This window comes from Pseudochaenichthys georgianus, chromosome 7 (genome assembly GCF_902827115.2).
Source record: "Pseudochaenichthys georgianus chromosome 7, fPseGeo1.2, whole genome shotgun sequence".
Lineage (NCBI taxonomy): Eukaryota > Metazoa > Chordata > Actinopteri > Perciformes > Channichthyidae > Pseudochaenichthys > Pseudochaenichthys georgianus.
Window position 1 is genome coordinate 79,655 of NC_047509.1, and position 27,247 is coordinate 106,901.

A 27,247-nucleotide genomic window follows, 5' to 3' on the forward strand; every position below is an offset into this window, starting at 1 on the left:
TTTTGGGTCATTGTCGTGTGTCAGCCTCCGTACTCGTGTTTCCATACAGACTCTTTGCTGTGAATCTAGAAAGCATCTTCCAGAATAGCTCCTCACATGGTGTACAGTATTCAATCATCTGGACAGCATGCACAGAGCTATTTCTAATCCTGGCTCCGTGCTGACTTTTTAATAAGAAACTGATATTTAATTTGCAGCCTCAGATTCCTGCAGTCAGTATCTCTCTCCGACGAGCATCAATTTCTACCCCTGAGTCGTGTTCAAAGGGTCAACGAGACATCTAATCCCAGGCAGACACGAGTTTAAGAGGTCAGGACTAACTCGAGCTCGGAGGACAGGTAGGAACAGAGCTTCCTCGACACACACGGTGCACGTACTCCGAGGAGATAGCAGCCCGCAGCACACAGCTCAACACGTCTAATAATAGACCTTCATCACATGGAATCAATAATGCCACTTAGAAATGACAGAGCTCTGTCCCCCCTCTCACACACACACACACACACACACACACACACACAACGTTGTTTGATGTAACTGTAAGGAAATACAGTTAACTTTTTCTGTATACTGTACTGATAATCCCGTTTCATGTAATGTAATCCATTACTCTCCAAACCAGCACGCACGCACGCACGCACACACACTCCATGAACAATGGAAAGTATTCAGTATTTTCTTTTTATGCCACTTTTTACATAATTTTGGAGAAATAATGTTCTTTTTAAGTTCCTCTAATTTCTATATGTTGTTCTAGTTGAAAGTTCATGTATTTTTCTTTTTTTTTACATTTTAAAAGCATTTTTGAATGAATTGTTTATTCAAAAATGTATATAATTTCCTGCTTTAGACATTTATTTACTTTTGCAGAGTTCAGAAAAAGTACAATATGTTTTAAATATTCCTTTAGTTTCAAAGTATGTTTTTGAAATCTTATCAACAAAATTCTCCATCCTATATATTCTTTATATTAGTCCTTTACACATTTTAATGGCATTTCCATATTTTATTGTATTTCTCATCAACTCCATTTTAGTTTCTAGGTCAAGTATTTTTGTTTTTTTTCCAATACTTGCTTTAGTGATCTATATTTTCCTGACTATATTGAAGTAACATGTTTAATGCGCTCGTTATTTTCTAAAGCCTATTATTTTACTGAAACTGCCCTCTTGTTCTTTCAAAGGAACAGAATCAGTGTTTGAGTTGATGAGTGCTGCCCCTCAGTGGCCGCTCAGTGACACTTCATGTTTAAAAATGCTCTTTATTGTAAATTCTGACTTTAAAAACAGCCAATTAATTATAGATTGTGAATTAGCAACGTATGCGTGTGTATGTGTGGCGTCTACATGCGTTACTATATTACATTACATGTTCTGTTAACCAGTCCAGCTGTGCACACAGCGTGCAAAATGTGTATGTTTCCAAATGTGTTTTTCTTAACGTACTACTTTAAAATGTTCTTTTATAGTATTTGTATTTGTCTTGTACTGCACTTTATTCTTTCTACTCAGGATAAACATTTGGGTCTTGTTTATATTTTATTTATTTTTAAAAGGTGGGGTAGGTAATTTTGGAAACCAGCTCGAGTGCGCTAGAATTTGAAAATACACAACCGGAGAAAATCTGCCACTTCCTTACAGAGCCCCTCCCCCAACACACACATGACCAATGAGGGCACGAGATCAGTTTGTGCCCCGATGGAAGGCTGACAGGCAGGTAGGCCATCCAGTTACTTGGATGGCTTTTTACAGCGCCACGGCTTCTACAGATGACATTTCTTTATTGGATTTATTGTCAAAGCACTTCAGATATTCATCGCTATCGGGATGTTATGAGCATTCCATGGAATACAACAAAAAGTGTACCTCGAGCCGGTTTCTCAAACTTACCGACCCCACCTTTAAAGCATATTATATTTCATGTTTTGATTATATGTTTTAGTAAAACAATTCCATCAAGCAGAAAAACATGCAATAAATGAATGAAGACGTTCATAACAAAAAAGTTTTAATAAAAATAAGCACACAGAATACAACACACTAACACCGGAATATCAAAAACAAGACTGAAGGCCATCAGTTTCCTCAGCGAGAGTTGATACAAAAAATCAAAGTAGTGCCGATTTAAAACTTAAAATGGGGTTAAGGTTAAGGACATGCTGAGAACACATTCTAAAAGAATTATTAATGCATGCGTTTATACAACACGTGTTACTTTGTTTTTATTTGTTCACACATGATTTAGAGCTCGGCCCAGGGCAGCGTGTTGGGGGTCCTGAAGCTCGGACCCAGGTTGTTGGTCGGCTTCATCTCATATCTGCAGAGACACAAAGAACGTACTAAAACATAATACATGCTATTTGGGAAATACTGAAGCACTCTTTCAAGGAGGTGCACAGGATAATGAAGACCCGAGTGTATAAGATGGAACAACCCAGTCTCACGGCATTTCGAGTTAAGGCCCGGACACACCAAGCTGACGCCAAAGAACACGTCCCGACAGACCCGACTGCTGTGTCGCCTCGCGTCTCGGCCAACACGAAAAAAAGGGGGAAATCGTGTTGGTGAACACGAATCAAGATTAAATGTCGTGACGATAAAGGCCCGGACACACCAAACTGACGCAGACGGACCCGACTGTTGTGTCGCCTCGCGTCTCGGCCATGTGTCGCACTGGAACACACCGCAAAGACTTCAGCCGACGGCCAAGAAGCACGTACGAACTGCGCATGAGTGGCAATAACTCTCCTTACCAGCAGTAGTGTGTGTTCGTCATTCAAAAGAGGCAACCGGAAGTTCTTACTCAATATCAAGCCACGATTATTATTTTTATATTAAATTCGTATAATGTCGGACTTTCTTTGCCGCCCGTGAGGAAAATAAATGTTTTACATCCAAAAGTCCTGAAGTCTTGGGGATTTAGCTTCGAAAGCGACGATTTCTTCTACGCTTGACCGCTTTTGTTTGCAAGTTCCTTAAAATTGTTGCACAAAACGATGGATAATGTGATTTTTTTAAAGTTGTACTATTACCCTGTTAAAGCTCAAACACTCGTTGCTATTTTCTGGTAATTTATGGCTCTGTAAAATCAGGGTTTCCTACATTTTAGGGCAAGTTAGATTAAATAATGTTCTGTAATGCCGTCCAATCAGGACCTACGTTAGTGCATTTTTAAAGATGTTACAACGCAATGTCAAAACACAAACTCGTTCAAATCTACTTGCCATGTTTTAGGAATCAACACATGTTAACTTTACTAGGAAGTCAGGTGAATTCGGATGAGAAACAGTGGGAGAATATCTTTACATTTGACTATCTTTAACGACTGTCTCCAGACAGGAACATCTGTACTTATAGAAATGATAACGTCTCTTTTCTCAGTAAATGTTGACTTTACAAACCCTGATGAAGTAACCAATGAGAGACAGAAGACCGGGGATACTGTGCACTATTTAAAATGTAGAGTTTGATTGTTAATGATGTTTTTAAGCTGAATCAGAGCACTTACTGATGATCCATCACCGTGTTCACCCCCCACACAAATGGAGGCGCCGTGTCATCGACCTCTGCAAGAAACAAAGAAAATAAAACCGTGTTACCGACAGACAAATGTTCAGAGTGTGCAAGGGGAGAAGATCAGGTTACATATTGTGCATCGCAAGCCCCTTAGGGTCACTTTAAAAACACACATGCATGTTTCATAGGAAGCAGCCGCCTGCAACATTTACACCAAAAAGGAAATTCAACTGTTGTGCAGATTAGTTCATGACTATAGTACATTTAAGTCGTAGTAGTTGGGTGTATTCTAACTTATGTCCTTGTATTTCATTGCTTTCTATTATCCCTCTGGAGCGGGGGTAGCCAACCACACTGCCCGCAGGGGCAACGTGAGTCGCCCGCGGGGCATGTTCTAAAAATAGCTCGCCAAGCAAATCCAAAATGTAAAAAATACACAAAACAAAAAAGGAAATGTAATTAAAAGAATCTACCCTATGCATAAAGGAAACCTACATCATAGCAAACTATCTACAACTCTATATCTATCTAACACCCCTCCTCCCCCACAATGAATATCGACCAATCACGTTCTTGCTTGATTTGCGGGACCAGCGTTGCAGTTGGGAAGAAAAGCAATGTGGCACCTCCCCGCTGATTTTTGAGAGGGAGAGAGCGAGTGAGCGAGAGAGCACACCTTTATCTATTTAATATAGATAAAGTAAGAAATCATTCCAGTGTGTATAGGACAGTACAAAAAAACAGCAAACAGTTTAAAAGGGGAGTGATTAGTAAAATATGCATAAAGAAAAAGAAAGAATGCTAACTAGGTAACATAAGATAAGAATAAACCAGTTTGAATGATTTGTTGTTGGTAGTGATCATATTCTAAAGATGTTTGGAGTATTGAAAAGTATACAGCTCCCTTTCGTCTGAGTGCTGAGAGCTGTTTCCATACATTCATGTTGTGCTCAAAGTGCACCAGATTGATGCATTTCACTTCAACATTTAAAAAAACATCTTCCCGGGGGAGCATGCCCCCGGTCCCCCCTAGAGGAAGTGAGGCCCCCCCCTAGAGGAGGTGACTGCCCCCCTAGAGGAGGTGAGGCCCCCCCCCAAATAAAGCAGGTTAAAATAATTAAATACATGTTATTTTAGTAAACACTGCAAACGGGTCCCACAGACCCAAACAGCACACAAAGGTTAAAGGTCAGCATATCATAATGTTAAAATGTGCTAAATATATACACTGCAAAAAACAAAAAAAGAGTAAAAGCAGCCGCTGACTTGTTTTATTTTTAGCCCGTTTTTGGTTGCGCTTCCACTTGGCCTAGTACCGGCTAGCGGGTCCTAATTCACAGTTTTTCTGGCCCCATAAAATCGTGGTTCTAGGGCCAGGAACAACCAGGCTGAGTCGGGCTGAGCATGCTAAACTAGAGAGAGAATCGCTGGCAAGGGGGCTACAACTACAACAAGATGAACATATTTGACCGTGATTTAATTGTAATACACGTTTCAAAATGATGCCGAAGTAACAACACACTGATACCGGTTAGTAAAAACCATGAATTAATGCTTTGACAAGTCTGCAGACAGACGGCAGGCGAAAAACCCTTTAAAATGCGTGTTTTCTGAATGGAGCTTGGCTAAGCTAACGTTATATATGCTCCGACCGTCCACACTCACAACGGCCTGCAGAAGGGGACGGGTAATAACCGGAAAAGCCGACATGGGACCTTTAACATTTCAGCTATTCTGTTTACAGTTCTGTCATCACATTATTTAATACGATTTGTTAAAACGTTGTTGTTTCTTTTGATGTGAAATATTATTAATTTAATTTAAATAGTTAATTTTGTTCACAATGTGTTTAGTTAATTTAATAATATATGTATTTTTGAATCAAGTATTCATCTTTATTGTCCTCATTGCTAGTTTCCACATGCCTAAAACAACCTCAAGCTAAATCTAAAAGTTGATGGCTAAATAAGAGCGTTTGAGAAATTGTGCAAGGCATACTTAGTCCGAATAGTCGATTAATCGTTTCATTCATCGATAGATTAATCGATTATCAAATTAGTCGTTTGTTGCAGCCCTGTTGTAGACCCAAATAAATAATAAAATAAGAACTCATTCTCAAAAAAGAAAAACGCCATTCTTAAAATGTATAAACGAACAATAGTTGGATTAATATTGATTAGAGTGCACAATATAAATAAAATAATTGAAAGAAGAAAAAGAGATATGTTATCTATCAAAACCCAGTTAGATTAACATTCATTGGATTGCACACTTTGTTTGGATATGTAGCACATTAACATTTTAATAGCACTTAATGACTGAATGGAAATGACAATAAATGAAAATGTAAAACGAAAAAAAGCGATCATGAAAATGTTTCCAAAAAATGAATAAAATGATTTTTGCCCACTTTGTTGTTCAGATATATCACATATATAACTAGGGATGTAACGATCCCAAAAACTCACGGTACGATAATATCGCAATAAAAAGTCCACGGTACGATATTTATCGCGATATTGAAAAATAAAGGAAAAATGTGAATTTCTTTTTAATAATTTTTTTCTTGATTAAATGATAAATCTGATTTGTACAGCATTTTAAAGTGTCAACAATATAATAATCAGACCCTGCAATCGAATAAATCAAGTTTCACTTTAGTTTTTCAAGTAGCTCAACTCTAACTCTCTCACTCAGCATCATCAAGGTTATCTTTTAGGAATATGAGCACGTCCACATTTCCAGGTAGAAGCTGGGATGTTTGGGCGTTTGCAAAATACCCTGCTGTGGAAAGAACTCTCTTGCTTGGGACTGATGTTGCTGGGACAGAGAGAAATGCTTTGGCCATGACAGCAGTGGGTCAAACTGTGCATTGTTTCTCCACCACTTCAACAACAATACAGTTGTTGCGAAGAAGGTGAGGCTTATTGACAGGGCGAGATACAAATATAGTGTTGGTACTTGTCAATGTCTCTAGGTGTGTACATGTAGCCCTGTAAATACGATGTCCTTTTGTGTTCTGTTTTATGTTCATGTGTACTTGACTTGCTGCCATGTTGGACAGGTCTCCCTTGAAAAACAATGGAACCATCTGGTTGAATAAAGGTTTAATCTCGGTAGATTTTGTGAGTCTCACGACGGTATTGAGACATCTATTTACCGCGATATATCGTTACATCCCTATTTGTAACTAAAATATACATTAATTGAAACAAAACACGGTATAAACCGAGGAGGGACTCTCGTGAGGTTCATGTGTTTTCTTCACTCCGCTGGGAAACTGCTCTCATGTCAAGAAGCATCAGATCAGCGCATGCATTGCATCGTCCAATCAGTGAGCGGTACACAGTAAGGGGGCGGGACGAGTGTCTGAGGATTTCATCGAAGGATGGTCTGGTGGTTCCTCGGTTATAGCTCCTCCGGCAAAAATAAGGCCATTGGGACGGTACTCCAGATGGCGCAGACAAATCAACTTCCGGTGAGACCGAGACGCGAGGAAAATGAAAAATAAGAGAAGTGAAACGCAGCCCAACACCTACGTCACTTCGGGGCGAAAATTACGGCCCGCCCACTTTTGGGGGAACACAACGCTGTCATTTGAATGGCATCAATTACATTAAATCATTGGAAATCGACGATCGGGATCGATATATGGCTAAATTAAAATCAGTAGGCGAGGCTGTAATTTCGCCAGCTGTTACTCTCACGAGCGAGGCAGAAAATAATTGTGTTATCATGCCAACAAGCTGCCGTGTCGTTTATTGCACCACAAACTTTAAAACAAATCCAGAGTTACGTGTTTCTGAACTTCCTCTAAGAAGAAAGGACGGCAACAGAAGATCTCTGTGGCTTCAGGCTCGATCGCCGTTCAAATGACAGCGTTGTTTCCCCCAAAAGTGGGCGGGGCCATACTTTTTGCCCGGAAGTGAAGCATGTGTTACGGTACGTCCACACAGCCTCTTTAAAAAAATCTTGGAGGTGGGCGTATCTGAAGCTTGGGGATTTTTTGCGAGCAACTCGACCAACAACCAATCACATGAATCTTCCGCCCCCCTGCTTGCTAGCAATTTTAAAACGAAGTAAACTGGATATAAAATCCCCAAACAGGCGAAACCCTACCAGTTTCACCCCCTGTCTCTGCCAGCTCCCTCCATGTCTGGTTCCTCCGGTTTGTATCCCGTTAATAGTTCTGGTCGTAAAGAACCGGGTGATTTGCTACCGTCATTTCTCGTTTGGAATATGAGGAAATGAACTGCGGTCTGGCTCTCCCTGCTTACACGCGGTTTGATTGGCTAGCGCTTCTGTCAGATTTGCATAAACGTGTTTGATTGGCTGACGCTTCCAGCTCAGCTTCAAAAGTTGAACATTGCTCAACTTTTTAATCCTGAAAATCATGGAAATCTTCGCTTTGCTTCCCACAATGCAGTTCGGCGAAAAGTGAGGCAACATTGGAAGATTTTTTTAACGCTGCTGTGTGGACGGGCCGTGACTCTCATGTATAAGTAGTATGTTTTCTTACAACATGGTCTCTTCTTTATACTTGCGTTTGTGATTTCTTTGATAGTTAACTTTATATTTTATTAACATGTAATAGTCGGCTACAGTAATATAAATAATTATTGACAAAATGTACATTGCAGATGTTAGCCACATTGGTAAGTTAGCTAAAAAGATAGCCATATTAGACAGTTATCATTGCCTCGTCAAACTACGAAAACGTTAGTTTGTCACAAAATAAATTACCCTTGTTTGACTTGGATTTGAGGGCATGGGCTTGAGCATGATGTAATTATGTTATCTATCACATTCGCTAACCTGTCTGTCTTTAAATTCTTTAAACAGATCTGGATGCCGGTAGGCGAGGTGCTTAGCCAAGTCGGATGTGTTGGCTCCCTTGGTTTGCAGGGATCTAAAACATGTCTCACAGACAGGCCTCGTGGTGTCCGTCGGCTTGCCCTCACTGTCAGAGATATCGCTCAAATACTTTTAAATGTAGCTTCTGGCGTCTTTTTTGTCAACAAGCCGAGGCGCAGCGGCAGTTGCAGTCCCACTCGCAGCCATGCTTCTCGTTTCCTCACATGCTCTGGCAGCTAGCGCCTGCACGAGAGAGGGGAGGGACTTAGAGCGTGCACGAGAGAGGGGAGGGACTTAGAGCGTGCACGAGAGAGGGGAGGGACTTAGAGCGTGCACGAGAGAGGGGCGGGACTTAGAGCGCGCTTGAGAGGGGAGGGACTGCAGGCACGGCTGCAGTGCAGGGAGTGGAAGCAGAGCGCTGAACACACACGGCTCTTATTAAAACAGCGCTTTCTCACCGGAGTACTTTTCCCCGTCATTCTTAAAGTACACCGTGCAACACTACTTTATACTGCTTTTTATATATCTATTGATGTACAGCACTTTGGTCAACTCTGTTTTTAAATGTGCTGTAATAAAGTTGGACTGGATGCTCATGACAGGACATCTGGGAGAATAACGAGAAGGATTTAAAGCATTATTATACAACGGTTATTATTACCATGGTCCCAGTCCTCGGACATGTCAGGGTTGACCCAGGTGCTGACCTGCAGGGGGATCAGTCGGTTGGTGCTGCCGCCTGCAAACAGAGCACAATGTACTGAATGTATCTTTTAAGTCGTAACATGATAATAGATTACATTTATAAAGCGCTTTTCCTGGTGCTCAAAGCGCTTAAAAGCAAGTAAAACAAAATAACAACAAAAGTAGAAAGTGCAAAGCTAGGAGGAATAAGGGCAAGGGGTTAGATTAGTTTATTAGGAATTGAAGGCAAGAGTGAAAAGGTGAGTTTTGAGGGATTGTTCGAATGATGCGAGAGTGTTGGCGGATCTGACGTGGCTGGGGAGGGGGTTCCAGAGTGTGGGGGAGGCTGCTGCGAAGGCCCTGTCACCCCAGGTCCGGAGCTTTGTCCTGATGGGATGCAGTAAGTTAGCTTCAGCAGACCTGAGGCGACGGGTGGGGATGTATCGTTGGATGAAGTCACAGAGGTAGGGGGGGGGGCAAGGTTGTTGAGGGCTTTGAAAGTGAATAGTAATATTTTAAAGTCAATGCGGTGTTTGATGGGCAGCCAGTGGAGGTCATGGAGGATGTGGTCGGAGCGCCGGGTGGAGGTGAGCAAGCAGGCAGCTGAGTTTTGGACATATTGAAGTTTTAGTGTGAATGCAGGTGATCCAGTCGGGATGTTATAAAGGCATGGATCAGAGTTTCAGCAGTGGTCGATGAGAGGGAGGGTCTGATGCGGGCGATGTTCTTTAAATGGAAGAATGCATTTTTTGTGACCTGGTTGACATGAGGGAGGAAAGTGAGGGTGGGGTCGAGGATGATGCCAAGGTTACCGATGTGAGTGGAGGGGTTGACAATGGAGCCATCGATGGTAAGACAAAAATCTTGGGTTGAGCGGGTAAGTGAGTTTGGGCCAATGATTATAAGTTCCGATTTATCACAGTTAAGTTTTAGAAAATAGTTTTGCATCCAAATTTTAATGTCAGTGAGGCAGGTGCTGAGCTGGGAGTGTGTGGTTGGAGAAATTGATTTTGTTGAGAAGTTGAGGTATTCATGCCGGTGACTTGGGCAACTATGTCCAGTGAGGTAATTTGTCTGAAGGCTGTAAATGGTGGCGTGGTTTTTCAATATATGTGTATAGACCGGGTGTTAAACAGAGCAAGTTTAAGATGAGGTTGAGTTTGAACAGGCTGGGGTGCTTTGGGAAGGGGGCGTAGGCAGGCAGAGTGCACGTGTTGGTTGTTGTGATGATGAAATGGAGGGGGTGTGCAGACCAGATGGATGAGATGGAATGACCGGACCGGGAGTAAACAAACTTTCGTCCGGAGCTTCGGTGAATGTACTTGGGTCGTTGTAGCAGTCCATGCTCACTGATGGCGCAGATCATCGTCGGGCATGGTGGAGTGGATGTGTGCTTTAGCTGGAGTAGTTCCGCGATGGAGCATGACAGAGTCATGTCGGCCGGGAAGGATGCAGCTCACAACGAACCTCTTGAGGATTACTGTCAGACAGCAGGAAAGCACACATCATGGCAGGTGATCGGGGTGAGTAGCGAAGTTTCTGTTGACCATCAGTGATTTTGCAGGAATCAGTGGAATGAATGCTAAGAGACGAAAAGAAGGAGAGTGGTCCAATGCTAGCGTTAGCATGTAGCGACCCGGCGACTGGAGGTTGGTTAGCTGTAGAGGTAGCGGTCACGGCTACTAGGGCTTTCCGCACCGGGACAGCTACAAATATTTGTTCCCACTGTAGCTGTGTTGTGCAGAGACAAGGGTGTCCATTGTTAGTGGCCAGCTGACGGCAGGGAGTTGACGAGATTGTTGACGGCCAACGGCTGGTAGCAAACGGGCTAGCAGGCTAGGGTCCGGTACGCAGGAAAAAGCAAATAGGTAATGGAAACATGTTGAGATTTTTTTTGAAAAACTCATAATTTGGAGGGGGAAAAAATCATAATTGAGAAAAAAAAATCTGAATTTTAAGATTTTCATAAAAACTCATAATTTTCTGCGAAAGTCAAATTTTTTTGATTTTCAGAAGAAGAAAAAAACATGTTTTTTTTAAGAAAACGTCAGAATTTTGTGATTTTGAGAAAAAGTCAGAATTTTGAGGAAAAAAAAGTCAGAATTTGTGAAAAAGTCAGAATTTTGCTATGTGATTAACCTGATGCTAATTTCTGACGTGGAGCTAATCTGAAGTAAACATTGAGTACTGCTTTCTATTCCTCCATCTTGTGACTGTGCGACTCCCTCTCTTGGATATCAGCATGTGAAGGACTCTGCTCAGGAACTAGCTGATGCTCTGTATGTGATGACTGCTTCCATTCTGGAGAGGATCACAGATACATGGATCCTGAGGTTGAAGCTCAAGCCGGGGACCAGGGATTATTAACATTTTTAAGTATTCAGAAAAAGTGAGAATTTTGAGAGAAAAAGTGAGAATTTTGTGAAAGTCAAACATTTTGAGATTTTTTTTAGAAAAAAGTGAGAATTTGGAGATTTTGAGAAAAAGTCATTGAGAAAAAAAAAATCTGAATTTTAAGATTCAGAAAAAGTCACAATTTTCTGAGAAAGTCAATATTTTTTTGATTTTCAGAAAAGAAAAACCAACATTTTTAAGAAAGTCATGATTTTGAGAAAAAGTCAGAATTTGTGAAAAAGTCAGATTTTGCCATGTGATTAACCTGATGCTAATTTCTGACGTGGAGCTAATCTGAAGTAAACATTGAGTACTGCTTTCTATTCCTCCATCTTGTGACTGTGCGACTCCCTCTCTTGGATATCAGCATGTGAAGGACTCTGCTCAGGAACTAGCTGATGCTCTGTATGTGATGACTATGACCAGTTTGTCCAACAGAGCCGGTATAAAGGAGATGTCTCACGGTCTTCAATGTCCACAGAGATGCGGTCCTCGCAGGTCTCCGTGTGGGACATCAGCTGGTTCTGAGGCACCAGGTGACGAGCGTTGTACGGGCACGTCTTCAACTCGCTCGCCAGCTTCGGGTGGTTCTACATCAGCCAGAGACAAAAGGAGATGCTACTGTAATGGAGGCGTTTACATTTTACACACAAAGCTTTAAATGTCGTTATATCTTAGAACCAAAGAGCTCAATGTTGGGCTCGTGCTTCCTTAACATTTTCTACTGTTTTTGTTTGCAAGTTTCTTAAAACTGATGCATAATGTGTTTTTATATTTTGTTCTGGGTGGTTGTACATCAGCCAGAGACAAGAAGCGCTGCTGCTGTAACCGAGGGATTTACCTTTTTACATCCAAAGATTTCCATGTCGTTATATCAAAGAAATCAAAGAGCTAAATCTTGGCATTGTGCTTCTGAAGCGGCGACTTCCTTAAAGGTGGGGTAGGTAACAATGGAGAAACTGGCTCGAGTGCGCTAGAATTTGAAAATACACAGCCGGAAAAACACTTCCTCACATAAGCCCCTCCCCCAACACACACGAACGCGCACATGAGGGCACGAGATAGGTTTGTGCCCAGATGGAAGGCTGACAGGCAGGTAGGCCATCCAGTTACTTTAGCCGGCTCAGATGATCGGTCGTGCTTTTTACAGCGCCACGGCTTCCACAGATGACATTTTTTATGGATTTATTGTCAAAGCATTTCAGATATTCATTGCTATCGGGATGTTAAGAGCATTCCATGGAATATAACAAGTGTTTCTGAAGTGAATGACCTACCCCACCTTTAACATTTGATAAGGTTTTTGTGTGCAAGTTCCTTCAAAACGATGCATCATGTGTTTTTACTTTAAGTAAAGCTAAAATACTCTGTTGTTGTTGTTGGTAAATGGGTATTTTAAGTCTTGGTTTCTGCATTTTAAGGCGACTAGATTGAAGATGTCTTTGTAATGTTAACATTTTTAAAAGATAGATGAAACATTGCTGAGATTAATCAATGCAATCTCCAATGTTCCAGCTTCTTCGACGCATCTTTAGACTTTTAAAAGACTCCTTGGTGTAAAAACTAAATGTTCAGTTCACCTTGTGCAAAAATGACGATATTTAAATGTTTCTGCTGCAAAACTGTGCCGCAGCAATATTTTTCGTAGAACCACCGCTCCACGTTCTGATTATTGCACGATGGAGTGAAGCTGGGGACCGGAGATTAAAGCGTGTAGGATGCACCGGAGCTGTTGCATCTGGGGTTTAGGTATTGTTCTGACAGCTGTGTGTTGCAAGAACTCATGCATCTGACACCTGTATTAGCTTATTCTCTACACAACGATCTTTTTAAATGCACGAAGTACAATGGAATCTGCCTTCATGATGCGTAGTCTTTTCATTTAAAAAACACTATACCGCATGTCAAAATGTAAAGGTATCGAGTCGTGGTAAACCTAGGGATGGGTATCGTTAAAGTTTTAACGGTACTCTTATCGGTTCTTTGAGAGAAAAAAGTAAATTAACGAAACAAATTGTGAACAAAACTAACATAGCTTTTTATTTAAATTAAATAAATAATATTTCACATCAAAAGAAACAACGTTTTAACAAATCGTATTAAATAATCTGATGACTGAACTGTAAACAGAATAGCTGAAACTTTAACAGACTAACCAACTCAGTTTCCTCTAATCATTAACCCATGTTTGTATAATGTAGTTAACTCTGTTTGTTGCTAGCATACAGAACACCTGACGTGGAAACGTTGACACCTCGGAGCGAGTTCTCTCCGCCATCTCCGCCGTGTGTGTGCATGTAGCAGCTGTGTGTGTAAACCGCCCCGCCCCCTCACACACAGACGGGAGAGAGAGATCTCCCGTCTGGATTGGAAAGATCGAAAATACAAAAAAATAATCATAGACGCATGTTACAGTCTTTTTGCGTATTAGAAACGGAGTTGGCGACACTGAAACTGTTTGTGTAGCAATAATACACATACATATTTCACATGTCTCCAGCACCGATAAAAAGACCGCTAACGTCGGAGCTTAACGGAACCACGGTCTTTAATAATTCAGCCCCGGGGCCCGTTTAATGCCGTGGTAAACCTCCGACTGGTTTCTTCCCATTATATTTTTCCACATTGCACACATGTTGAACAGAAGGGAGCGTGTGCTGCGGCTCTCCTGTTCTTTCTGTAAAGAAATATGGTTTTTACTTCCCTCTCATGTCATGCATGTAATTCACACAGAAGTATAGAGGTGATCTAACAGAACGATGCTTTATGGCAGGGGTGGGGAACCTTTTTCCTCTCAAGGGCCATTTCAACTTTTACAACATCCTCCGAGGGCCGTACACATTATTGACCTCTGCTTAAAAGCACTAAAATGCCCATTCATTTGGCCTTTCTTTCATTCTGTGCAAAGAAAGAGCAACCTCTGAATCCAGATTTTTCACCATGACTCGCGCATACATGCACGGTGTGGCATGACCACCACAACAGAAAGATATGGACACAAGATGTGTGCAAATGTATTTAGTTTCCTGTCCATGTGATTTAGGGGGGTCCGGGGGGCATACTCCCCCCGGGAGATTTGTTTTTAAAATGTTGAAGTTGAAAGCATCAATCTGGTGCACTTTGAGAGCAACATTAGGAGATCTATGGATACATCTCTCAACACAGATGAAACAGAACTGTAAGCAGATTTCTTTGTCTTTATGGATATTTTACAAATCACTCTCCTTTCAAACTGTATTCTTGTTTATTAATAACAACTTTTTGTTACTGTCATATAGTATTTTATACCCGTTTACTTTATTCTCTTATTTTTTTATAACTATAATGATCATATAAAGATGTGCCTTTACCTCACTGGTTGGAGAAAAAGCTTCTTATACTCGTTAGCATAGCTAGCTAACCAGATGCTAATAACAACAAAGTTATTGACTGTATGCTCAGTATGACAGATGAACAGATCGCCACTGGGCTTTCAAATAAAGACACAGCCACGCAGAAACTGCGGCATGTGTACTCCTTATGGGTACTGACATTTCTGAAGTGCTGGAGTGGCGTTCTGGCGCTCTCCGTCAGAACTGCACCCCTGCTGTCAGACGAGACATATACCACGTGATGACACGTTAGGCTTGTGTTGTGTTCAAGGACCCTGACCGTGGCCAGGAAAAACAGGCACTCGCTTGTTTAATTTTTTTGCGATCTAGATTTTCTTTTTTGCGTGTGTTTATAAATTACCTCGAGCGTCACACCAAATGGTCTCGCGGGCCGTATACGGCCCGGGGGCCGGAGGTTCCCCACCCCTGCTTTATGGGGATCTAGATTGTTAGCGATATGAAATAACTTATATATCGTAATAGAAATGTTACGGTAAACACCAATCAATAGTTTCATGTTCCTAGTTTTTGCGGTGAGCAGCTACCTTCACATACATGTTATCAAATGTTTTGATTAGGTTTTAAAAAGCGGCTTACGTTTTTTATCTAAAAAACCAGCAACATCCTTTATACATCAAAATAGCAGAAAAGGTGCTTTATGTAATTTATCTTATATGAAAATAAAGGATTTTTAACCATATTACCAGTCTTTACTTTAGATCAGAGGTGCCCAGTACGTCGACCGCGGGGGCTGGTGGATCGCGAGTCATTCATAATAAAAAAAAATCCAGCTCCTTTAAAATAAACAAAACAGGTTTTGATCCCTCCTCCCTTGGCCTCCCTGCCACTTAATTCAGGAGTTTACTTGATTGACAGAAAAAGCGACCTATCGCTTTCCAGTCTGTTAACCCAGAATGCAAAGCGATACAAAATCAGTCAAGTGCCGGGAAAACTCAAATTAAGTTAGAGACAAACAACAAAATGAGTGCGGGACCGAGCAAGAAGCTAAAGACCACTTCCACCCAGAATGGGAGGAAGAATATTTTGTTGCGATGTCACATTCAAAGGTTATTTGCCTTATTTGTAAAGCAAGCGTCGCTCTGCCAAAGAAAGGTAACATGGAGAGGCATTATCGGAGTGTTCACAAGGCACGTGACAGCGACTTCCCTCCGAGTAGCGAGTTGAGAAAGAGAAAGGTCATGTATTATTGCTACACAAACATTATCTCGCAGTCTAACCCCCTGATCCCACCGGAAGCATCTGCGCTGCGTCCTCCTCCTGCGTCATAACACACCAGGCGCGTTTCAAAACGTTGCGGAAGCGGAGCGTCGTGTGTGCAGCCTCGCAGTTGTTGATTTAAACACGAGTTTATTTGGGGGATGGGCCTGGGCCGGATGAACGTTCCACTTCCTGACTGCGCTGCGCCGGGTCAAAAATAGGATTCATCCTATATTTGAGAAATTCCTTGCGGCGAGGAGCTTCTCGGACGCTTCGAGCCGCGGCGCAGTGGGTCTGGTGGAATAGCACCCATTGACTAGAGTGGCCGCGATCGCTAAAAACGCCGCAGACGCCCCTGGTGGGATTAGGGGGTTAGTGTCGCCAACTCGTTTCTAACATGCAAAAAAACAAACAAATGCGTCTATGGTCACGACGCTCCGCTTCCGCAACATTTCCTGTTCTGGCTGCCTTACACTGGCTCCCTATAGAACACAGGATAGAATTTAAAATTCTTCTTCTCGCCTACAAAGCCCTTAATGGGCAGGCGCCATCTTACCTTAAAGAACTCATTATACCCTACTGTCCTACTAGGGCATTGCGTTCCAAGAATGCAGGGTTGTTGGTTGTTCCTCGAGTCTCTAAAAGTACAATGGGAGCCAGAGCCTTTTCTTATCAAGCTCCACATTTGTGGAATCAGCTTCCAGTTTGTGTTCGGGCGGCAGACACCCTATCCGTTTTTAAGAGTGCGCTTAAGACCTTCCTTTTTGATAAAGCTTATAGTTAGGGCTGATTAGATTCAGCCCCTAGTTTTGCTGATATAGGCTTAGTTTGTCGGGGGACATCTTACTTCTTCCTTCTCTCTGTCTATACCTGTGTACTCTCATGTTCCGATTAACCCAGCTTCCCCAAATCTCTTTCTTTTTGGTGTCTATATGCGCCGGGATCCGGAGTCATGGATGATCCTGCGGTCCTGTGTCCTGGATCGCGAGCCCTGGATCGCGAGTCGTGGCTGTGGTCCTGGATCATCGGTCCTGGATGGATATCCTCGTGGATTCATCTTCCTATTATACACACATGCATTTCCAAACATTTGGACTACCTATGTTGTAAATGTATTATCTTTTCAATTTACACACGGCATCTATTGCACGTCTGTCCGTTCTGGGAGAGGGATCCCTCCTCTGTTGCTCTCCCTGAGGTTTCTCCCATTTTTCCCTTTAAACTGGGTTTTCTTTGGAAGTTTTTCCTTGTACGATGTGAGGGTCTAAGGACAGAGGGTGTCGTATTGTCATACTGATATTCTGTACACACTGTGAAGACCACTGAGACAAATGTAACATTTGTGATATTGGGCTATATAAATAAACATTGATTGATTGATTGATATGGTCGGTGTATTTTTGATCTTTCCAATCTAGACGAGATCTCTCCCCCGTCTGTGTGCGAGGGGGCGGGGCAGTTTACACACACGCGGCTGCTACATGCAGCAACACACGGCTGGGATGGCGGAGAGAAGCACTCCAAGGTGTGGTTAAATGTTACCCGTCTTGAGGTGGACAATGCTCGTTGCCTATAGAGTTTAGCATGTAAGGGCGGTAACACGAGCAATTTGTCTAAACATTTAGCTAAAGTGCTCCACATTCAGACGGAGGAATGCACCGGGTTTCGACTGTCTTTCTAGCAGCTCTGTAGCTCCATCCACGAGTAACGTTTCCACGTCAGGTGTTCTGTATGCTAGCAGCAACACACGGAGTTAACTACATTACACAAACATAATGATTAGAGGTAACAGAGTTATTTATTTTGTTAAAGTTTCAGCTATTCTGTTCACAGTTCTGTCATCACATTATTTAATACGATTTGTTTAAAACATTGTTGTTTCTTTTGATGTGAAATATTATTAATTTAAATAAAAAGCAATGTTAGTTTTGTTCACAATTTGTTTAGTTAATTTAATAATATATGTATTTTTGAATCAAGTATTCATCTGTATTGTCTTCATTGCTAGTTTCCACATGCCTAAAACAACCTCAAGCTACATCTAAAAGTTGATGGCTAAATAAGAGAGTTTGAGAAATTGTGCAAGGCGTCCAGTAATAGTCCGAATAGTCGATTAATCGTTTCATTAATCGATATATTAATCGATTATCAAATGAGTCGTTTGTCGCAGCCCCAACGTGTTATTCAGCAACCCTTGCAATTTGGGATTTTATTTTTGGTTGGTTTATTTAGGTGAGCTGGTCATTTCAAAAGTAGCTCACCAGCCAAAAAAGTGTGGGCACCCCTGCTTTAGAAAATAAGTCCCTACACGTCCACTTTAATGTAAATATATAGCCTGCTGCAGTCACTCACCTTCCTGCACTTTATCAGGTGGTACGGGAAGCGGCAGACCCGGATCAGGTGGTTCTTATCGAAGGGACACTGCAGGAGGGTGTCCGGATCCAGGTGTGGTTCTTTGCCAACTTTAAGATAAGATTAGATCAGATCAGCAATAGTTTAAATAGTTTAAAAGCAACAGGGTGAGGATGAAAAACAGGACGATTCACACAAGATTAATAGTAAGTCACTTTTTAAATAAGAAATTAATTAAATTAACATGTATACATATTTGGGTCGTATATACATATTACATATATTTACATGTATGTGTGGCGGTAAAAAGTTATTGAAAGTGTTGCTTTGTCTTAAACCTGATTCCATACATTAGGATGATGAAATGTGTAAAAAATAGGTTTAGTTTTACTTATTTCCTCGCCCTCCAGCAGCACTGCCCTCTCAGCAGCAGTAGTCCTGCACGTGTCGATCGTGGATCCGAATCTGAAGGAGGTCGTCATCTTCAGCTGAGATTCACTGGACAGCAGCTGATCAAACTGGATGGAAGAAAACAAGGACAGGTTCTTCTTCTGGTTTAATGGCGGTTGGCAAACAGCTATAAGGTGCACTGACAGGTTTCTAGACAGATATATATATATAAACACAAGATGGCTGAAGGGGGAGTCGCCAGCGTAGCTCACCGGTGGCCATCTTACCACAGTCAACAACTACTGCTACACCTGTTGTAAGGTGAGGGATCTGCACAAAAATACTCTTAACTCGCTGAAATCTTGACTGATTTACAAACGGTTTGGTTTATTATAAACGTTATTAGCATGGCTATGATTAGAGATGTTGGGAATGTTGCGGCCACTCAGGTAATGGCACTGAAACAACCGACACTTTCAGAGACTTTTAAAAGTAAAGCCAAACTGCCCCAGAACAGTGAAAAGGCCAAAAAAAAATAACAGCCAAGATGGCCGACTTCATCGCGTTGGATGACCAGCCGTTATCTGTTACCTTTTTTCTCTCTTAATGCATTGCATAAAGATCGCAGATTGTCAAAATCAAATGATCGGAAGAAAAAAAAGGTGATCGGGACATCCCTAGCTATGATACAGGAGACAACAAGACATGTTGGTAACAAAGCAAACCGTTTGAAAGTTGAGGAATCTACGATTATTTTCAATAGTGCACCATAGACATAATCAGGGTTCATACACTTTTTCAACAATGACTTTTCAATGACTTCTCAATGACCTTTACCTCATTTTCCATGACCAAATAAAAATTACCACTGAAAATGTTTTATTTGAACATGGAACAGGAAAATAAGGTCTGCATATGAAACATGTTGTGCCTAACTAAAACAATCAAATAGTAGGCTTACTAGCTTCTACACGCTGAAGCAACTGTAGTCAGGGATGCAAACTCATCAGGTATGGAAAAGGTGACGAGGACCCGACCCCCCCGACCCCACGGGACATCGGCTTTAAAATGAGGCAGAACAACTAAAGCAGCAGGTAATAATAACAGAAACGCCAAAGAGTCTAATAGAAATATATAAAGGCATTTATTTTAATTGTGTAGCAGTCAGTTTATCATTCTGGCAGCACTGTTGAGCATTTTGAAAATGTATTTTCATGCCTCTGCTCAAGGCTTAGTCTTTCTATCTTTATAGCCACTGGTGTAACTACGTTCATAAACTCAACAAGTACTATACTGGGTACAATTTTGAGATACTTGTACTTTATTTAAGTATTTCAATGTTTTGCTACTTTGTTCTTCTACTTCCTCAACAGTTCAGAGGTACATTGTGTACTTTTCCTCCACTACATGTATTTAATCCCTTTAGTTACTTCACAGATGTGGATGAATGATGTGAAATCTAATCAAGTGTTGAATCAGACTTTAGTTCCACCTGGAGTGAATCCACCAGCTACCCTGCAGTCTACAAAGTACTTCAGACTAGCTGCACCTTCACCAGCTTTGAGAACACTTTCATGATCAATCATTATAAAACATATATATATTATTCTGAATGGACCAATCAAACAATGACTACTTTTACCGTCGCTACTTTCACTATATTTAGATGATAATACCTTTTCTACTTTTACTTGAGGAACATTTTGAATGCAGGACTTTTACTGAAACAGAGTATTCCTACACTCTGGTACTTCTACTTTTACTCAAGTACAAGATCTGAGTACTTCTACTTTTACTCAAGTACAAGATCTGAGTACTTCTACTTTTACTCAAGTATAAGATCTGAGTACTTCTACTTTTACTCAAGTACAAGATCTGAGTACTTCTACTTTTTACTCAAGTATAAGATCTGAGTACTTCTACTTTTACTCAAGTACAAGATCTGAGTACTTCTACTTTTACTCAAGAACAAGATCTGAGTACTTCTACTCAAGAACAAGATCTGAGTACTTCTACTTCTACTCAAGAACAAGTAGTACTTCTGAGTACTTCTACTTTTACTCAAGAACTGAGTACTTCTACTTTTACTCAAGTACAAGATCTGAGTACTTCTACTTTTACTCAAGTACAAGATCTGAGTACTATACCTTTATTAAGTACAAGATCTGAGTACTTCTACTTTACTCAAGTACAAGATCTGAGTACTATACTTTTATTAAGTACAAGATCTGTGTACTCTACTTTTACTCTAGCACAAGATTTATACTTATACCACCTCTGTTTATAGCCTATGAAAAAAACTATTAGAAAACGAAGGCTAAAGAGAACGTTAGCAGATAGTGACAAGGTATGCTAGCTAGCTAGCTCAACGATTCCTTAAATAATATTGTGACAGAAAAACTTTTCAGTTCACATCACGCTCTGCGCTCTGCTCTGAACACCTGAACGGCCCATTTCTAACAGCTGTTCACCAGCGGCTCAGTCTGTGCCAGTGACTCCGCACAGTTAACGAACACACGTAGCTCATCACTAATGGTGTACCACAAGGTTCAGTTTTAGGTCCGCTATTATTCTCTATCTATATTAATAGTTTAGGTGAAAATGTCGAAGGAGCAACCTTACATTTTTATGCGGACGATACCGTTATTTACTGTGCAGGTCCCTCGATTAACGAGGCTGTTGTTAAATTACAGGCTGTTTTTAACATTATTCAGGCTCAGCTCTCTGAACTAAAGCTTCTTTTTAAATGTGGATAAACCAAGGTAATGCTCTTTCTAAAGCTAAAAATACACCGGAGACTGCTTTGGATATTGTACACAACGCAAGGAATACAACTTGAAGTGGTTACCTGTTACAAATACTTGGGTATCTGGCTTGATGATGTCTCACTTTTAAATTTCATGGAAATAACCTGCTTAAAAAACTGAGGGTTAGGCTAGGTTCTTCTACAGGAACAAGTCCTGGTTTCTCGCTTGAGGCCAGGAAAAGGCTCTGTGACCTTTTTACCTGTGCTGGACTATGGGGATCTGGTCTATATGAATGCACCTGCCCATTACCTGAGCAAATTAGATGCTGCGTATCACAGTGCACTGAGATTTTTGACCAAATTGTAAAGCACTTACGCATCCCTGTACCCTGTGTGCCAAGGCGGCCAAGCCATGTTGGAATAAACTACCATCTTATATCTGCTCCCTGATCTCTCTGCGAATTGAAAGTACGTATTGCCTGAGATCACATGCTGTGGTTTTTATTAAATGTTCAAAGTGCTAGGACTGTCTTAGGGAAGAAAGCTTTTAGATGTGCAGCTCCACTAACATGGAACAGTCTGCAAAAAGAATGTAAAATTACAAGCTAGTACCACTACATGTTTTTAAAGCTCGGTTGGATGCTACCAAAATCAGATGCTGTTGGTACCTGTACATGTGGTTAAATATGTAAGTTGTAATCCCCCTAAGGAGAGTTATTGCCACTCACGCATTCGCAGTTCGTACGTACTCAGCTGAAGTCTTTGCGGTGTCTGGTTCCAGTGCAACACATGGCCAACACGCAGGAGAACACGCCGACGCAACAGCGTGAGCAGAGATAGACTGTGCAAAATATACAGATAGCAGGAGACAGAGGACAGCTATGTCAGATAGGAAAACATTCAGGATCTGGATCAGTCTTATGCGACATTTGAAACTTTAACAGTCAACTCAAGTTGCTGCCCTTATATTGTCTCTGTTCAAAGTGAAATTTACACAGAAATAGCCAAATATCATTCTGGGTCTTAACACACCCCGTAGGGAAATATATAGCCTAGTGTAAACCTTGGACAATTTGCTATTATTAGTATATCTACAAAACTTGGATGATTTTCAAAGATGACCAACAAAAGTTTGTATAAGGCAGACAGTGTGTTTTTCTTTCTGAGTATGTCATGTTAAATATCAAAATTGATCATTTGGTTGATGAAGTCAGAGATAATTAAATCTGGGCACATATTTTGTGGTTGCTGAATTAGAACACCCAATAAAATGTTTATGTTTAATGAAGACATTCCTCTTTGTATGTATATTTTCCTTGTACAATGTATTGGTATGTACTATACCTTTCATGTTTAGTATTGATGTGTATTGTAATGTTTCAAAAATAATAAATACGTTAATTAATTAATCTTACCACCAGACACAACATGAACAAATGAATGATACACATCAGGACAGTAACTTCAACTTCAGTATTTTAGGTGTACAGAAACCTCTACTCATGTTGTTAAATGATATACAGCAATATCTTCCATAAAACGTAGTGATGATTTGAATAATAATTACTACCACTGCACAAACAGTAAAAAATGATATGCCTACAATTTATGAATTTGTCTTCTCTGTGGTTGTATACTCTTCATTCTTTATGCAAATTAATTATAATTATTATTTTCAAAGTTCGTTTATGATTCATTCAAAGCATAAAATAAATGAGAACAGAGCGTCATATACCTTTAGGAAATACATGGGGGGCGGGGTTCATAACCCTTTAGGATCCGCCTCCTTGCAGCGGTCTGCATCCAGACTCTATTGAGCAGCGCGGGTGAGTCATCTAGTATATATAATATATATATTTAGGGCTGTCAGTCGATTAAAATATTTAATCGCATGATTGTCCATAGTTAATCGCAATTTTTTTATGTTCTAAATGTACCGTAGAGGAATATTTTTCAAGTTTTTAATACTCTTATCAACATATGAGTGGACAAATATGCTTTATGCTAATGTTTATTATCATTTGAACAATGACAAATATTCTCATGAATATTAAACACAACAACCTCTGAACATTACAAATATTCGCCTCAATTCAACCTGGAACCTGTGTGTGTGTGTATATGTGTGTTGGATCGTTGGAGCTATGTGCAACTCAAGGCATATGCTCGAACGGGAGCTGCCTGGACGTTGCAATCATGAGTGTGCTGACTTCTCGTACAATGTCCCGCTGTCCGCTTCCTGCATCAAGTAAAGTGCTCGGCGCAGTTGTGGCGAAATGTCGCTCCTCTGTTTTCATTTAAACAGCTCCTTATATCCGTTAGCGCCGCTAGCTAGCACCAGATGCTAACAACAACAATGCACGTAAGGTCTCTCTCTCGCTCGGGCCACACATACACACCCTCCCGGTCCTCCCGATGGCCAGTCGGTGCCTGCCGGTGAGCGTGGAAGTGTGGTCTGCCACAAGCGGACAGCAGGAGCGGGGCTGTCAGCATCAGCTTGTAGATGGTATTTTAAACTCGATGCGCTCTGAAACTACGGGGCGGCCGAGGAAAAAAATACACATGCGTTAATCGCGTTAAAATAATTAGTGGCTTGACAGCCCTAATATATTTATATTTATAAAACGGACAAGTCAAATCAAGCAATCTGATTGGTTCTTAGCCGTGATATACTGAGCGTATACCACGGGTAGAATTGTAAGTTACTTTTCACAACAAGTCAGTATCCCTCTAAAGTGTGACGCACACAGCTGGGAGACCAGGGGACACGGGCCCTTAGAATCGTCCTAACTTTTCACCCCCTTACGGCGCCCCTGCCTATACGGTCTATGGGTAAAACCGTTCAGAGGTACACGATACTAGGGCTTTTGAAGCTAGCCGCGAACTTCACATACATGTTATTAAGAGTATTCATCTGGTGGCTATATTTTCATACAGTTTAATCGTAGCAAAAGGCACATTTCTTAAAAATAAACATGAATAAAAAAAGCAATAATCAAACTTTCCTGCTAAATTGCCCATGCGTTATTATTAGCTATTAGCTCCACCTGCTAGCCAAAACTCGAAACTTCGAAATAAAGCAGATAATTAAAAGTTTAAAACTGCGACATCAACTCAATATCAGTTCAAATCGGTTTTGAATACAGTCTGTTTAAAAATGAAGAGTTGCCAAGTAAGAAATAAACATTTATGGACCTTTTTGTTGAGAGATGTTCCGAGCAGCGCTTGTCGTCACTACCCGATCTGCAGCCCTGCCTTATCTGTAGTGCGCACGTGCGAGATGGTCCGCCATATTTGTCAACTACATACGGCAAACCAAGTAGGACACTTGACACAGTGGCTTTTGGCGAAGCACAAATAGAAAAATCGAGAGAGATGAGTTATTGTTATTACAACATGACTTCACTATTATTTAACAACTCTTTTTATTGGGTTCTTTTATTTGGGGTTAAATACATTGTCAGAATAAGTGAGAAATTATTAATTTAACTTCTGTTGGACAGCTATCATACTGAATAAATATTTACTGTGAATGTATGCAAATATGTATGGCATATAGCTGTCTAACAGAAGTTAAATCCATTTCTCACTTATTCTGACAATGTACATTACGGTACCTAGAGTAGACGTCGTTTGTCCCTGCCCTTATTCCCTACACTACGGTAAAGAAACGTCATTTGTCCTTGCCCTTTTCAAACGTCTCTACGGTAAAGAAACGTGCTCTTTTCATGCGTCACTACGGTAAAGGATCCAACATGGCGCTGCTGAGCTCCTCTTTGACCCGGTTCTGTTGTCTCAGGACAAACAGGATAAATAATGGACTTTATTCCCCTTACCTGCCCTGTCAGTACAGGTATGTTCTGAGCTATTTAAGCCTCTTTCGTCCACTATCCGTCCCGTTATTCTGCTAGCATTTCACTTGAATCCTTGCTAAGTTTAGCTAGCTTCACTTCAGGGAACCATATACCGGTTTGTCACAAAAACGGTTAATTAAAAATACGTAAAATGGGATTAAAACTATATTTTAATTACTGTGATACACTTAAACTACCCTTTTAATTATTGATGTGTTAATATATCAGCAGATCAATAGGGTGAGAGATGATTTCCGGTTGTTTTTCTCATAAATAATATTTACCGGCAAGTAACACATACTGGTTTCATCCTGTTTGGATTATGACTTGAATTTCACATGATTTTTAACAATTAATAATACAGTAATTGCAAGAACTTAAAATATTGAATAATAGTTAAAACAAATCGTATTTCTTATGTAAAAAAATATTCAAAATTCCTCATTTTGTTCATATTAATACTTTAAACTCATATTTCTGAAATGTTTATTATCAATATTATTAGTAAATATTATATTGAAGCAAGTGAAGGAAAAGTAGGTTTATATATGATTAAAAAAAAAATCAATAATAAAAGGTACATAGCAAAGATTTATTGGGACATATATTATTGTTAAAGGCCTATATAATTACTATTCATTTTTTTGTGATCAAATGCTTTATGTATTAAACAAATGGTACAATCAATAACATGAAATCCAATACAGTACAAAACAGCACAACACACACCACACCCCCCCCCCCCCCCCCCAACCAGACCACCTTTCCATTAGATAGTTATCCTAATATGCTTTTGAGGTTTCGTTTTAAATTTTTCCAGTTTTTAATGATTTTTAATAGTTTGTTTTACTTCGCATACTGACTGGCTAATGTACCATTTTATTTGTGTTTCACAGCTGTATTTGTCTGCCTGTCTTGTCTGTGTTGTATCTGTCGTAACTTCGTTCATGCTGCCCTCTTGGCCAGGTCACTCTTGGAAAACAGATTTTAATCCCAATGAGTCTTTTACCTGGTTAAATAAAGGATATATATATAGTTAAAACAACACACTTAAAATATATAAAACACAACATTAATTACATATTAAAAGCAAAATAAAAAATGTAACCTGCATGAGCTATGTTCGTTATTCTGTGTTTTTAAATAAAAAAATTCCTGCATTTAATCCACTTTCCTTCCTGATGTTTTGCAATAAATACACTTATGCCCCCTCTCTGCAGACTCTACTCCACGTCTCAAGTCAGACGAGGTTTGGGGCGATACGTCAGATAGTCAACTCCAAATATGAAAGTTCCTCAAAACAAGATTTCCTCGCTTCTTCCAGCTCTATCACACTTTTGTGGAAGGTACGATCATCTTTGAACTCCTACATCATTTAAAGGTCCCCTATCATACTCTTTTCCAACAGAGAGGGTCCGACCTTTGCAATATTTGAACATTGACCGCCATCAGTTGTTCTTTCCACATGTCCGTGATATCATCAGCTTTCACATTACCGTAATTGATTTTTTTTAATTGAATGGTTCCAGGGATCAAGCTGTGCTGTTCAGAGACTGCAAAGAGGTGAAGAGGATCAAAGTGAAATGCACTCTGACAAACTGCAGTTCAAGGATCTGCCCTACAGGGACATGGAGAGGCTCCGACAGGTCAGTCCTTTATCAAATATATATATCAGTATGTTGTAGTGTTCTCTATCTTTTAAAGAGTCCCCTCTGATGTTCAGGTGTATCAGTATGTAGTGTCTCTACATTTAAAGAGTCCTCTCCTGCTGATGTTCAGGTGTATATCAGTACGTGTGTCTCTACTTAAAGAGTCTCTCCTGCTGATGTTCTGTGATGTTTCTACTTTGTCCTCTCCTGCTGTATATCA

The 27,247-nt window shown here is 40.5% G+C and overlaps 2 protein-coding genes across 4 annotated transcripts in view; one reads left to right on the plus strand and one right to left on the minus strand.

The window, feature by feature from the left end:
* Window positions 1-1,990: 1,990 nt before the first annotated feature.
* Window positions 1,991-24,806, minus strand: gtsf1 (gametocyte specific factor 1). 3 transcript variants are annotated; one of them, XM_071203595.1, is made up of 9 exons: window positions 24,720-24,780; window positions 22,274-22,365; window positions 19,740-19,839; window positions 18,780-18,906; window positions 18,389-18,498; window positions 11,911-12,037; window positions 9,031-9,108; window positions 3,508-3,565; window positions 1,991-2,316 (listed from the first exon to the last, which is right to left on the minus strand). In XM_071203595.1, the coding sequence occupies exons 4-9, from the start codon at window positions 18,868-18,870 to the stop codon at window positions 2,241-2,243; spliced, it is 540 nt and encodes a 179-aa protein (XP_071059696.1). In that variant the 5' UTR covers window positions 18,871-18,906; window positions 19,740-19,839; window positions 22,274-22,365; window positions 24,720-24,780; the 3' UTR covers window positions 1,991-2,240. The 3 variants fall into 3 exon arrangements, with proteins under 3 accessions (XP_071059696.1, XP_071059695.1, XP_033943745.1); XM_071203594.1 differs by lacking the exon at window positions 22,274-22,365 and having other exon boundaries at window positions 24,720-24,804; XM_034087854.1 differs by lacking the exons at window positions 19,740-19,839; window positions 22,274-22,365 and having other exon boundaries at window positions 24,720-24,806.
* A 454-nt stretch (window positions 24,807-25,260) lies between these two features.
* The window catches only part of letmd1 (LETM1 domain containing 1), a 15,452-nt gene continuing 13,465 nt past the window's right edge, over window positions 25,261-27,247 (plus strand). Inside the window, 5 exon segments of the mRNA XM_071203596.1 lie at window positions 25,261-25,380; window positions 26,587-26,667; window positions 26,669-26,724; window positions 26,916-26,954; window positions 26,957-27,024. Coding sequence (XP_071059697.1) covers window positions 25,280-25,380; window positions 26,587-26,667; window positions 26,669-26,724; window positions 26,916-26,954; window positions 26,957-27,024 — 345 coding nt within the window. The 5' untranslated portion in view covers window positions 25,261-25,279.

What these genes read in the sequence shown, in the direction of transcription:
- gtsf1 (XM_034087854.1), bottom strand. Translation starts at nt 18,870, where the DNA reads ATGACGACCTCCTTCAGATTCGGATCCACGATCGACACGTGCAGGACT. An exon ending in GTCCGAGGACTGGGACCATG is followed by an intron (nt 3,566 to 9,030) that starts GTAATAATAACC and finishes TGTTTCTTGCAG; the next exon opens with AGGTCGATGACACGGCGCCT. An exon ending in AACACGGTGATGGATCATCA is followed by an intron (nt 2,317 to 3,507) that starts GTAAGTGCTCTG and finishes GTGTCTCTGCAG; the next exon opens with ATATGAGATGAAGCCGACCA.